The sequence below is a fragment of the Engystomops pustulosus genome, chromosome 6 (genome assembly GCF_040894005.1).
Source record: "Engystomops pustulosus chromosome 6, aEngPut4.maternal, whole genome shotgun sequence".
NCBI lineage: Eukaryota > Metazoa > Chordata > Amphibia > Anura > Leptodactylidae > Engystomops > Engystomops pustulosus.
The window spans coordinates 104,799,862-104,815,189 of NC_092416.1; the positions used below are offsets into that span (position 1 = coordinate 104,799,862).

At 39.1% G+C, this 15,328-nt stretch overlaps 1 protein-coding gene across 5 annotated transcripts in view; it reads right to left on the reverse strand.

The window, feature by feature from the left end:
- The window catches only part of RASIP1 (Ras interacting protein 1), a 600,616-nt gene that overhangs the window by 174,005 nt on the left and 411,283 nt on the right, over positions 1-15,328 (reverse strand). For all 5 annotated transcript variants that reach the window (XM_072110521.1, XM_072110522.1, XM_072110520.1 and 2 more), the window contains one exon: positions 3,165-3,280. In XM_072110521.1, coding sequence (XP_071966622.1) covers positions 3,165-3,280 — 116 coding nt within the window. The remainder of the gene's footprint in view (positions 1-3,164; positions 3,281-15,328) is intronic.

Consider the following 15,328-nt stretch of genomic DNA (forward strand, 5'->3'; position numbering starts at 1 on the left):
ATCTTCGCCGGCAAAGTTGCCGGCGGCTTCAAAAGGATAGCGGCGCGTTTCTGAGGCTCGTTTCTCCCCGTGGCGTCATCGGGGAGCTTCCGGTCTCACGAAGACCCGAAGCTACTTCGGGTTAACCCATTCATTACAATGTGCTATCAGCACATTGTAATGTATGAGTAGTAAAATACACATATACTGCCATACTGTAGTATGGCAGTATATGATAGGATTGTACAGACACCCTATGGTTAAAGTACCCAAGGGAGTCTGAAAAATAGTAAAAATAAAAAAAAAAATAAAAAAAGGAAAAAAAAATTATAATAAAAAAACCTAAAAATTCAAATCACCCCCCTTTCCCTAGAACTGATATAAATGTAAATTAACAGTAAAAATCATAAACACATTAGGTATCTCCGCATCTGAAAATGCCCGATCTATCAAAATATGATAACGGTTTTTCACTGCGTTTAACCCCGTAACGGAAATACGCGCCCAAAGTCGAAAATGGCACTTTTTTGCCATTTAAAAAAAAATAAAAAATTCTATAAAAAGTGATCAAAAGGTCCTACAGTCCTAAAAATTACAAAACTGTAAATGTCATCAAAATCCGCAAAAAACTGCACCACCAACAGCTCCATACACCAAAGTATGAAAAAGTTATTAGCGCCCGAAGATGGCAAAATCCCCAAAAAAATTTTGTACAGGAGGTTTTAATTTTTGAAATGTATGAAAACATTATAAAACCCATAAAAATTTGGTGTCCCCGTAATCGTACCAACCGAAAGAATAAAGTAGACATGTCATTTGGGGCCCAAAGTGAAATCCGTAAAATCCAAGCCCACAAGAATACGGCACAAATGCGTTTTTTTGCCAATTACACTGCATTTGGTATTTTTTTCCTGCTTCCTAGTACATGGCATGGAATATTACATACCACCATTTTGAAGTGTAATTTGTTACGCAGAAAATAAGCCATCACACAGCTCTGTACATGGAAAAATAAAAAAGTTACAGCTTTTTGAATGTGGGGAGTGAAAAATAAAAAAGCAAAAATGAAAAAGGGCTGCGGCGGGAAGGGGTTAAGGTGCTAAAACGTGAAGGTAGCGATGTATATAAATGATAAGAAACTAAAAACAGAGAGTGTGGGTCCCCTTAGAAATAACATGGGGTCATGGTGGAAGGAGATGAGGAAAGGGCCAATCTACTGAATGTCGCCTTCTCAACTGTTTTACCCAGGAAAATCCCCTGGTGGAAGACACAATGAGGAATAATGTTAATTCTCGTTGGAATGTCAACAGTTTAACCCAGGAAGAGGTACGGCGCCACCTCACAACCACTAAGATAGATAAATCACCGGGGCCAGATGGCATACACCCCCGGGTTCTGCATAAACTATGTACCGGGATAGACAGACCGTTATTTTTAATATTTGAAGATTCACTGTGGACTGCTTATGTTCCACAGGACTGGCGCATAGCAAATGTGGTACCAATATACAAAAAAGGATCAAAAAGCGATCCTGAAACTACAGACCCGTGAGTCTAACTTCTGTGGTGGGGAAAATATTTGGGGGGTTTGTTAGAGATGCTATACTGGAGTATCTCACTGTGCACAACCTTATAACCCAGCGTCAGCATGGGTTTATGAGAGATCGGTCCTGTCAGACTAATCTGATTGGTTTCCACGAGGAGGTAAGTTCAAGACTGGATCTGGGGGACGCTGTGGATGTTGTATATCTGGACTTTTCAAAAGCATTTGACACTGTGCCACATAAAAGGTTTGTATATAAAATGAGACTGCTGGGAATAGGGGAAAATCTGTGTATTTGGGTAAGTAATTGGCTTAGTGAAAGAAAACAGAGGGTCGTCATTAATGGCACATTCTCAGATTGGGTTGATGTTACCAGTGGAGTGCCACAGGGGTCAGTATTGGGGCCACTTCTTTTTAATATTTTTAATTACCTTTTAGAGGGTTTACGCAGTCAAGTTTCAACATTTGCAGATGATACTACGCTATGTAAAATAATAAATACTGAGGTCGATAGTTTAGCATTACAGAGGGATTTGTGGTAGCTTGAGGAGTGGGCAGAGAAATGGTTGATGAGGTTTAATGTAGATAAATGTAAAGTTATGCACTTGGGCCATGGAAAAAAAAAATATGTTCTAAACAGTCAATTTCTTGGTAAAACTGGAGCTGAAAAGGACTTGGGGGTATTGGTGGATGGTAAACTTAATTTTAGTGACCAGAGCCAGGCGGCAAATAAAATTATGGGATGTATCAAGAGAGGAATAGATTCTCATGATAAAGACATAGTTTGTCCTTTATACATATCCCTGGTCAGACCACACATGGAATATTGTGTACAGTTTTGGGCACCAGTGTATAAAAAGGATATAGTAGAGCTGGAATGGGTGCAGAGGAGAGCAACCAGGATTATTAGGGGACTAGAATACAATGACAGATTACAAAATTTGGGATTATTCAGTTTAGAAAAGACGATTTAGGGGAGACCTCATTATAATTTACAAATACCTGAATGGGCTTTACAAGGATCTCTCCAAAGATCTTTTTATACCTAGGCCTGTGACCAGGACAAGGGGGCATCCTCTACGCCTAGAGGAGAGGCGATTTTACCATAAACATAGAAAAAGATTCTTTACTGTAAGAGCAGTGAGACTATGGAACTCTCTGCCGCAGGAGGTTTGTTATGGCGGACTCTATGTACATGTTCAAGAGAGGCCTGGGTGCCTTTCGGGAGAGGAAAAATACCACGGGTTATGGGGATAAAACATTTATTTAATTCTTAAAGGTTGGACTTGATGGACTTGTGTCTTTTTCCAGCCTTATATACTATGATACTATGAATTGCACGTCAGAAACAACAATACCAGCCAATATGGCAGCACACATGACTGATGACAGGGGAGCGACATGATCGCTGCCAAAGCCATTGCAATTACGTGTAAATTACATATAACGGATAAAAGGATAATTGGTGGAAGCACTGATAAGGGCAATCCACCAATTAAGCACTGGGTAAGCTGACCCTTTTAAACAGTTAACATCCATGATCGGACCTCATCATTAGATAGAAATGAAAAGATAAAAATTAAAAATGAAAGTTGATAACAATGTATATCCACTCTACTAAACATCAAACTGTTTCATCTTACCTTGGTTAAGTAATAAACACATTGTTGAAATGTGTACATGATCACCTCATCAAGGAGGGCCATTGATTCCTCACATGATTCTAGGTCACTTGATAATAAGACATCTTGTGAAGTACCTGAAAATAAATTATTTACCAAAAATTAAAGATTTATTATTTAAATATTTATATTTACCCATCCCAATTCATCGTTTGCTCCCCTCCTTTAAAAATCTATAACTTTTAAAATTTGCTTTATACAGGCGGTCCCCTACTTAAGAACACCCAACTTACAGATGAACTCTAGTTAAAGAAGGATCTCTCTGCCCACTGTGACCTCTCTGGATGCTTTATTTGAAATTGCATCAGTTGTCACAGGGGCAATTGTCACAGGGGCAAAAAAATGTCTCTGGCTCTACAATTATAAAATATACAGAGCTATGTGAGGGCTTTTTTCTGCTATTCCTATTGGTGGTATTTAAAATGTCAGGCCAAGCAAGCGGGAAAAAAATAAAAATACATAGACATTAGAATTACATTTGCTCTAGTTTCTTGTGGACACCATTCTTATGGCTCTCATTCTTATGGCTTTTTCTAAATGAAAATTCCCCTTTATGCTCTGGGTCAGTATGATCATGGTGATAACAATGTTATATATGTTTTAATTACAAACTTTTGTATGAAAAAAAAATTGTTTCTCCATTATCTAATATTGTGATTCAGACACTTGGGCGCCATTTTCCGTTAAAGGGTTCACCACTGGGAATAACTGTATAAATATTTTCATAGGTATAACCAGGTCCCAAAAGTCACTAACACGTTTAGGATTTGTTTCTTTATTTTTATAACAATTGTAGGGAATTAGAACACAGAACTCATATTTTTCTTGAGCAGTTTGGTGGCTGGACATCCCATCTTGTTTGTACTTGCATATAGTTGTTTGTACAGAATAACAAGGCACCTTCAGGTATCTGAAAATTGTACTCAAGTATAAACCATACTTGTGCTAGTCCACAATTCTGTTCCTGATATGTTAGGTGATTTTTTTTGGGTGTGCCTTCAAATAAATTCACAGGTGTGTCTCTAAGATGTTGCCATTAGAGCTTCCAAATACATGACATCATTGTATGGGCTGTCCCAAATTGTTTAAATACATAGTAATCTTAGTGCATGTAAACTTTTGACTATGCAGTCCGTAATAAAAATGCTTTAAAAATTGTCACTCATTCTGACAATTGGCAAACATAAATAATTTAGGTAATCTAATCCTGACCTAAAACTGGAAAGGCTTACTCTGGTTTAATGATAGAGAGAAAAATATGCATATGTATCTTTTTATATAGTGTATATAAACATATGATATTAACTGTATACGTATATCATACACCACAACATATAATGTACACAGGGCCGCATCTGTCATGAAAAGCTCACTTCAGGCAACAGAATGCGCCTGTTGGTGCCTGAATTGCCTATGAGGAAAATCAATTGTGATTGATAATGCATATCCATCTATCTGTGTCGCTTTGTAATCTGCAAGGACACAGGCTGAATGTTATGACATCATGCCACCTGCATCTCTGCAGAAAGCCACAGCTGGCTTATTATTTTTATTATTATTACTGGCCAAAATAATTAAACTAGGTGGAGGGATGTGTATGCATTGGGGGAAGGGGTGAACCTATTGCATATAATTAAACTGGAAGATTTCTATATGGAGGTCGGATATTGTTTTAATTGTGGGGGCTGCTTTATATAATTAAACTTGATGGGAAGAATCAATATATGGGAATGGATGGTAATTAATATGGAGATGCTATATGGCTGTATATAATTAAACTGGGGGGTTACATGAGAGAGTAGCCCTGTGCCTGTAGCTTACCTCTCCAACTACTATCTAAACTAATTCTCCTGCCAGTGAATCCAAATGGACTCCCCAACTTGGGATTTTGCCATGCAACCTGCAGGCAGGAAAAGAAAGTGAAGGAGTCGATCGACAAGCCATGCTTCGCCCGAACAGCGCCTCAAGGCCCAAAGATGATGCCAACATCTCCTCCTCAAAACTGCTCACACTGCACAGTCAACAGAGAAGTAGAGGAGCTCTTATGAAGATCCCATCAACAGCGTACAAAGCGGACAGAACAAATCATAACACAGGTCACTGAGTGAGTCCCCTTCTTTCATGGTCCCTTCCTGCTGGAGCCTAGATTCAGCTCCCAACATGGCGCCCTCCCCAACACATAGCGGAAACCTGCAAAAGAGCCGCACACCGTTGGGCATATCAGACAGAAGCTCCACACGTACAGCTTCACAACAAGCATCCCTTGCATCAGCCTATGAGTCAACAAAAAAAGAGCCCTGCAAAACAGAACCAGAGGCCACAAGTGGATGCTTTTGAAAATTTTTCAAGCATCAGGCAAGGGTTGCAGATCGCACTTTTGCTGGACTGTTCGCCGGTTTTGGGTTTTGCACAGCTTTGACAGTTATTTAACAGGGGTTTGTGCTGGGATTGTGTCGCACGCGAACGGATTTTGGCGCAATCGCGCTGGCTTTCATGCGACAGAAATCGGGGGGGCGTGCTGTTGGACGATCCAACTGATTCTGACTGTGCGTGGGATTTAAGATTCAAATTGTGTCGCAAGACAATAATGCACTTAGATACACCAGGAAGAAGGTGAACTCTGGCCAACCTGAGCGGGCAAGCAACACATGCACGATATCAGGCACACAATCTTAGTGAATCGCAGCAGAGTGCATTATCGTCGGACAGGAACGGGTAAGTAAATGTGCCCCAGTATCTGAGGCTCATTTGACAGCCTTGCACAGATCCCTATACAAGGACCTCTTTAATCTAGTAATTCCTATACAAGATATCCAATCAACTTGTTTACAGAATCTTCCAAACAGTGAATAGAATGATAACTTTCACTACTGCTCGAGTGAATGCTAACAATGATATGGAGGAAAAAATTGTGAAAATACAAGCCAAAATTACAGGTATCACAACAGAGATAATAACAATCAACTCCAAGAAAGCATCTTACAATGTGTTTGTGACCTTACAAATACATTACTGCCAGATCTTGCGGACTGTGAAATGTGCATTGATAGCGTTCAATGCATACCCAAACCAGCTAAAATGGCAGATGTGGTGAAAAGGGATACCTTTGCCAGATAAACAGGGGGTATGGAAATTTTCAGAACCCTATAAATGTTTTAATCTTTGTTTCATTGCAACGCATTGGTAAGTTCAAAAAAATTTTTTTTTTAAGTTTTTCTTGTTTATTAAACAAGAAAAACTGAAATATCACATTGTCAGTTTTCAGACCCTTTTCTCAGTATTGAGTAGAAACATCCTTTTGAGTGTCTTGGGATAGAGGCAACAAGTTTTTCACACCTGGATTTGGGGATCCTCTGCCATTCTTTCTTGAAGATCCTCTCCAAACCCTGGGTTTCGCCATATGGCTTTTTACGGGCTAAAAGACATACGGCAAAGCCCTGGTTGGGCAATGACATCAGCTTGCTATTTTTGCTGTAATTTTACATTCAAAGCACATTTTATATGTGTTTGTGAGTATAATAAATACTTTAAAATTACTATTTGTAGCCATTGTTGATCTGCACTATGGATCTGCTCTCCTTAAATACAGTACCCAAAAGAGCATAAGACTGGATTAACCCATGGAAAAATCGCTACCTTTTTTTCTGAGGTGTGAACAATTACCAACGAGGCCAGTGGAAAAGAAAAGGAGATAAGCTCGTGATAAGCTCTTTTTATTGTTTATTTGAAACTCTTAAAAGTGCAGTTGTTACTTTCTTTGTGGAAACTATGGTTTTCTTCAATTTTTGAGGTAGTAGCTTGACATTTGAAGAATTTATTTTTTGTTTTCTCTTTCTCTTTTTATTGTTTTAACTTTGTATCTTACATTCAAGCAAGAACATTACGTAGTTTGCAGTACATAATTTACATAGTAGCTATACAGAAGACGATCGTCCTTATCCCCTATATCAGTGATGGCGAACCTTTTAGAGACCGAGTGCCCAAACCACAACCAAAATCCACTTATTTACCCTGATGTGCCAACGTGCCATTTTAAGCAGTAACTTATTGCTACCTGTTCTTCCACTTCATTAATTGTATCGGCCCCCTGAAGCCATCAATACAGTTGAAAGAAGGTGGGAAAATTCTGAATTTCATTGTAGCATCTCTCCAGGGTCTCTCTGTTTAGAAATAATGGTGGGTCCAGCAGGAGGACCTCCAAAGATAATGCACTTCTTTCAACACCTTCTCAATTTTCAAGCAGTTCCAACAGTCAGTGAAGTGTCGCTGTAAAATAGTGCTGAGCGTAGCATCTCATAAATTGCCTAGGACTGCAGGAAGATTTAATGGATTTGTTCCTGTTTTGTGAACTCTGTCCTGGGCAGATGGCCTGAGTGCCTACAGAAAGGGCTCTGAGTGCCACCTCTGGCACCAGTGCCATAGGTTCGCCATCACTGCCCTATATCATACTTTTTGCAGCTTAAGAATTTAGGGCCTGGGGAGTACCAGGAACTGTGATGAGGAATAGCGGAGAGGTGGCCTATATGCTCCTTAATGAGTAGTGTCTTGCAACTTATAAGCCATATCATAACATTATAAACAGTACAGATGAAAAAATGAACTTTGCTTTTAGTGCTTAATAGATCCAATTTGATCCAACACACTAGTAATTCAGATTAAGACGGACACATTGGGGCTCATTTACTAAAGGCTCTGTGGCCGCACTTTCATCGGGTTTCCCGAATTTTTCTGTTTTGCGCCGAATTCCGCCGGGACTTTTGCGCACGTGATCAGATTTTTGCGCACTTGCTACGGCTTTAACACGACAGAAATCGGGGACGGGCTGTCGGACAACCCGACGGATTCGGAAAAACCACGGAATTTAAAAAACGAAATGTGTCGCAAGATCAAGCACTTACATGCACCGAGAAGAAGCAGATAAACTCCGGCGGACATTGGCGCAGCAGCGACACCTGCTGGATATTGGGCGCACGACCTCAGTGAATCCCGGCAGAACCCGAATCCATGTCGGAGAATGCGCCGCGGGATCGCGACAGGACTGGGTAAGTAAATGAGCCCCATTGAGGGGAAATAGGGGACTAATATCAAATAGCTATACATGTTTTAAGATCCTTATTTTGTCTATGAAAGGTACTTTCTTCAGAAGAAAAGAGAGAGTTGTAAAACACAATATATTAATTATTTTCAATATGTATTCATGCCAGGGAGCCCATATTTTGAGGATATTGGTTCTCTTTCCTTTATTGCAGTGGACTACCATAGTTCCTCCACGCGATATAGTAGCATTAAACCTGGGTTTAAATGTAGTTCAGGCTACTTCTATTAATCTCTGTTACTATAGATTTCCAGTATTCGTTTATCTGCAGGCACATCCACCAAATATGGAAGATGTTCCCTCCCTGCACCTTGAAACTCCAACATGTATCTGGAATGGAGGGGGTCTATCTTATGAAGTATATGCAGGGTCTTACACAACCTTGATATAAGCTTCAAGCTCTCGAATTCTTATATATCTGGAAAATCTGTGTGCTCCCCTGAGTCTTCACCTCACCCTCGTGAATTGATCCCCCATATCCGTCTCCCTTTTTTCAATGTTAGGAGGAGGCCCAACTGTTTGATGAAATAAAAGTTGCTCAAAGAGCTGTCCGGTGAACTTTGTCCGTTATGTATCTATCACCCTTTTACAAGTATGCGTGAGTGCATGTTGTTGCAGAAAGCTAAGTCCTGTCCTTTACCCATAAGCCAGTCTGTCTTATTTGTACATTTATACTGAATTTAAGCCAATCACTGATGGTGATGTCATGATAGCTGTTTCAAAAAGATGGCTCTATAATTTTTAAAATGATTGTCAATGTACTGCAGTAAGGATACAGGTATTAACTTAGAGTATTTTCACAGTAGTTTACACCTCTTAATTAGGGAGGACCAAGGTGATAATAAACCTTGTGTTAGGCAGCTACTGTATGTAGCTTTCCATTTCCCATGTTTGTCACCCCACATCTGGAGTTTCTCTGCTCGGGACAGAAGTTGTTTCTCCAAACCCATACACAAGTTATCAGATTGAGCGTGTGACATCCGTAACCACCTATGCAATTGCCAATGGTATAGGAGCTATGGGTCTTTAGGTAGTTTGATCCCTAAGTTAGTTATTGAGGTTTCGGGCCATTGGAATTTTGAAGTCTTTTTTAGCTTTACTTCTGTCCTTGGTGGCAATGGGATGTTGAGAATTTCAGATTTCTGGAAGTTTAATTTGAAATTGGACAGTTTCCCATACTCTCGGGTTAGTAGTCAAAATAAGTAGATAATTGGCAAGCACCCCGTTTTATGTGTGAAGCCTCCTACCTCTATCCCCCCGACTCATCTTGCTTCTCTGGATCAGTGTCTCCATCACAATGATGAACAGGCTCGGTGATAGAGGGCATTTTTGTCGGATGCCATTGGTAATTTACAGATGGTTGACAGGGTGCCATTCACTTTTACTATAGCTTGTGGGCGGATGTATAATGACATAATCACCGGGATGAATTGTTCTGGGAAACCAAACTGTAGCAGAACTTGTTTCATGAACATCCAACTTACTCTGTCAAAGGACTTCTCGGAATAAGTGCCGAACTTTAGACACCTTCTATTGTGTAAATGGTTGCAGTAGCTTTTCCCTGTTCGCTTCAGACAAAGTGGGGAGGTCAGGCTTATTAAAAAATCTGGTATTGTTTGTGGGGGTCTGCGAGTCTTGATGTGGCAAGATATACAGTCACTATAGAAATTCTGAAATTCAGCTGCTTTTCTATATGTCGCTGAGGTGGTGGCTCCACTTTTATATTGATTGCTTGAATGTATGCCTTTTCTTTTTGTTTTTTAACCACCACCTACATCAGCATGTGCATGTAAAATTTATTACACTATTTTTACAGAGCGTATGTTCAGTAAGTTTTTAATTTTGCTCCGAATATCGGACAATTCCTGCAAATCGGCTTGTGCCTCAGTCTTTTTATGTGTTTACAGTAGAGCAGACATACATTTCAGCATCCCATTTAGGAGTCAGGTGTGGCTTTTTTGGACATAGGCCGCAATAAATATTGCTACCCTTGCTAGCATTTTGTGGGCTTCACATATATAAGGTAGGGGTAGGTCTTCTCTGATAGTATATAAAAAGTCTTCTAGTAAGGTGATATTTAAGGTCCATGACCAATCAGGATTGGGCAGGGATATTATTTGAAGCTCAAGCGTCAAAAGTGCTCGGTCCAATAACAAGATGTAACCTATATGTGCCGCTTCATTTGAGGTGCTGATATGAATATATAATCAAGCCTGTGATAGTTTTGCAGTGAAGCAGAATAAAAGGTGAAATCCTTAACATCAAATGCCAGGCATCTACCAAATGCAGTCTACTAAGCTCTTCTCTATGACAAATGTGTCCTCTGCCTTGTGTCTATTATGGGTTCCACACATATATTCAGATCACCTTCAAATAGACATAGTCCCTCCTTAAACATTTAAAATTTTTGAAGAACACAACTAAGCCACTTCACTTGCGCCACATTAGGGGTATATACATTTGCAATAGAGCTCTGCCTATTAATCCTTTAAGAAATAAATATCTCCCTTTAGGGTCAGACATTTCCACCAATGATTGAAATGGCACTGTTTTACGTACTGCGATTGATACTCCTCAACATGCAGAGGAGAATGGACTGTGGAACCATTGCAAATCTCTGTGGGAGCTTTTTCTTCTTTAAATTCGGTCTCTTGCAGTATAATAATGTCCGCTCTATCTTTTTTAAGAAGTCTCAGTATTTGGTGCCTTTTGCATGGCTCATTCATGCCCCTCACATTAAAAGTCACTACTTTTAGATCAGTCATAGTGGTGCATGGTTGTGTCTAATGCTACCATGAGGTGTACCTATACACAAAAATTTATAATTACAGTTTACAGTATTGATATGATTTGTGTCCCTTCAGAAAAGGGAAGAAGAATGGGTGGGAGGGGGTATGACAAGACCAACAAATAAGTAAACAGCCATCATAATTAAATAACTGTGGAAAATTTGCCTACTAATATAGTACCCTTTTCTGTTACTGATGTAGCTCTTGGTGTGTCTGCCCCAACTTGGGTAGGAATTTGCACCCAGGGGTATTTCTCCCATCTGCACTAATAGGCTAGGGGTCCCCTGGTTAATTCAGTATTGTGTTTATAGCGTGGGCGGAAGGAGTGTAATAGGGAACGATCCGATTGGTCGGTTGGCGTAGGCAGGAGGTTCTCCTGCCTCCGTCACCCCCGTCCTATTGTGATGTCACCACATCACGTGACATGGTGACATGGGATAGCCTGGGTGCGCTCATGCAGTACTAGTACAGCGCGGAGCAGCAAGGAGTTAATAATGTTCATTTTGAGTTCATTTGAAAATTTTAAAAAATCACTATAAATTACAAAAAAAAACCCTTTTCCCACTTTTAACCCCAAATAAAAATGTAAAAAAAGTTTTCACTTTCATTACCTTTTTAACTGGCTCTATGTGTCCCCAAAAAGACACCGCAAAAAATGTTAAGGTAGCACCCAAAAAAAGTTTTGGCCCTTAAACTGGCGGTAAAAATGCCCGGTCACTAGAGCCTTTTCAGGCTGCGTCACTAAGGGTTTGACCTCTACGGGACTCAGCCTCTTTTGGCCTTAAGGACGTGGCCCCATTTTTCAAATCTGGCCTGTGTTACTATAAGTGGTTATAGCTTTGGAACGCTATGAGATATCCGGGGGATTTTGAGACTGTTTTCTCGTGACACATTTTACTTCAAATTAGTTTAATAATTTGGATGAAATCTTTTGCGTTTTTGGAAAAAAATTGGAAAATTATTTTATTTTCAATGTTCTAAATTCTCTACTTTTGATGCAGATAGTCATAGCACCCAAATAAATTCATAACTTACATTTCCCAAATGTCTGCTTTATGTTGGCATGGTTTTTTAAGATTCCACATATTTTACTAGAATGTTATAAGGCTCAGAATTTAGGTGCCATTTTTCACATTTGTTGTAAAATCACTAGAACCCGTATTTAGACGGACCTGCTCAAATTCTAATTGACAGTGAGAGGCCTAAATAATAGCGAGACTCATAAAGTACCCCATTTTGGAAACTACACCCCTCAACGTATGAAAAACAACTTTTAAGAAGTTTGTTAACCCTTTAGGTGTTTTATAGGGGTTAAAACAAAATGGAGGTGCAGTCTGCAAATTGTAATATTTTTTCATAATACATTCATTTTGGGTGGAAAATTAAACATTTACAATGGATTAAATGAAAAAAGGCTCCACAAAGTTTGATACTCAATTTCTCCTGAGTACACTGATACCCTATATGTGGTGGTAACCTGCTGTATGGGCGCACGGCCGGGCATAGGAGGGAAGGAGGCGCCATCCAAATCAGATTTGCATTGTCACATTGTACAGGCTATAATTTTTTTTTTTTTAATGTGGACCTAAAGGGGCTTATTTCTTTTGCCACATGAGATGCATTTTTCTGGTACATAATTTTGGGGCATCTATAGCTAATTGGTGAGATTTTATTAACTCTTTGTTGGTGGATGAAAATCATCAATTTTTAGGAAAACGTTTATGTTTTTTTTTGGCCGTTAACCATGCCATAAAAATAGTATATTATTTTTATTCTATGGGTCGCCACGATTACAAAAATACCTCATTTATATAGATTTTTTATTTTTTCCCATTTTTACTGAATAAAAAGTAATTTGGCAAAAATGTTAATTTTATCATCACTGTCTTTCATATGCATAACTTTTTTATTTTTCGCCTCACAAATCTGTTTAAGGGCTTATTTTTTGCGAGAAGGATTGTTCTTTTTAGTGGTACTTTAGAGTGCATAACATTTTTTAACCCCTTAACGACTTGGCCATTTTGCACCTTCCTGACACGGCCCTTTTTTTGAAATCTGACATGTTTCAGTTTATGTGGTAATAACTTTGGAACATTTTAATATATCTGGGTGATTTTGAGATTGTTTTTTCGTGACACATTGTACTTCATGTAAGTGGATAAATTAAGGCAATATGTTTAGTATTTAGTTATAAAAAAAATGGAAATTTGGTCAAAATTTTGAAAAAAATGATGTTTTCCAAATTCAAAAATTTACACTTTTTGGAAAGTTAGTCATATCACAAAAATAACTTGATAACTAACATTTGCCATATATCTGCTATAACTTGGCATCATTTTTCAAACATTATTTCCTTTTTTTTGGATGTGAGGAGGCTTATAACGTTAGGTGCTATTTTTCAGATTTTCACAAAAATCGTCAAAACCTATTTTTGCAGTGACCAAGTTAGTTAGAAGTCACTTTTTAAGGACTTTTTGATAGTACTCCCCCAACAAGTGATACCATTTTAGAAACTGCACCCCTCAAAATATTCAAAACAACCTTTGGAAAGTTAGTTAACCCTTTGAGCATTTCACGAACGTGAATAATAAATGAACGTGAAATTACGGAAATCTAATTTTTTTTAACAATATATTCATTGAACACTAAATTTTGCGCCTTCACAAGGGGTTAAAAAGGAAAATGCATCTCAAAATGTTTGGTGCAATTCCTCCTGAGTATTCCAATACCCACTGTGTCAATATACACTGCTGTACGGGCACAGGGTGGCACTTGGTAGGGAAACAGCGCTGTTCAGTTTTTAGAGGACAAATTTTGTTGAAACACTTTCCATGTGTCAGGATACAATTGGAGAGCCCTAGTGGTACAAAACAGAGGGGAACCCCTACAAGTGACACCATTTTGGAAAGTACACCCCTTGGAGAACTTAGCAAGGTGTAATATGTGTATGTACCCCTAAAGGTGTATGATCCAATCAGACCCCAAAAAGGAAAAAGGTGAAAATTTTCCCCAAAAAGTCACTTTTACCCCAAATTATTCTAAGCCAAAAGTGTCAAAAGATGAAACAATCCCACAAAATGTGTACAACTATTTCTCCTGGATGTAGAATTGCCCCACATGTGCAGATAAAATGTTGTATGGGTACACAGTGGGGCTCAGAAGGGAAAGAGGGATGTGTGTCTTTTAGAAGCCAAATTTGACAGAAATCTTATACATGGGTTAGGGTGCATTTGGAGAGCCCTAGTGGTATAAAACAGAAGGGAACCCCAACAAGTAACACCATTTTGGAAAGTACACCCCTTGGAGAATTTAGCAAGGTGTAATATGTGTATGTACCCCTAAAGGTGTATGATCCAATCAGACCCCAAAAAGGAAAAAGGTGAAAATTTTCCCCAAAAAGTCACTTTTACCCCAAATTATTCTAAGCCAAAAGTGTCAAAAGATGAAACAATCCCACAAAATGTGTACAACTATTTCTCCTGGATGTAGAATCGCCCCACATGTGCAGATAAAATGTTGTATGGGTACACAGTGGGGCTCAGAAGGGAAAGAGGGATGTGTGTCTTTTAGAAGCCAAATTTGACAGAAATCTTATACATGGGTTAGGGTGCATTTGGAGAGCCCTAGTGGTATAAAACAGAAGGGAACCCCAACAAGTGACACCATTTTGGAAAGTACACCCCTTGGAGAATTTAGCAAGGTGTAATATGTGTATGTACCCCTAAAGGTGTATGATCCAATCAGACCCCAAAAAGGAAAAAGGTGAAAATTTTCCCCAAAAAGTCACTTTTGCCCCAAATTATTCTAAGCCAAAAGTGTCAAAAGATGAAACAATCCCACAAAATGTGTACAACTTCTTCTCCTGGATGTAGAATTGCCCCACGTGTGCAGATAAAATGTTGTATGGGTACACAGTGGGGCTCAGAAGGGAAAGAGGGATGTGTGTCTTTTAGAAGCCAAATTTGACAGAAATCTTATACATGGGTTAGGGTGCATTTGGAGAGCCCTAGTGGTATAAAACAGAAGGGAACCCCAACAAGTGACACCATTTTGGAAAATACACCCCTTTGAGAATTTAGAAAGGTGTAATATGTGTATGTACCCCTAAAGGTGTATGATCCAATCAGACCCCAAAAAGGAAAAAGGTGAAAATTTTCCCCAAAAAGTCACTTTTACCCCAAATTATTCTAAGCCAAAAGTGTCAAAAGATGAAACAATCCCACAAAATGTGTACAACTATT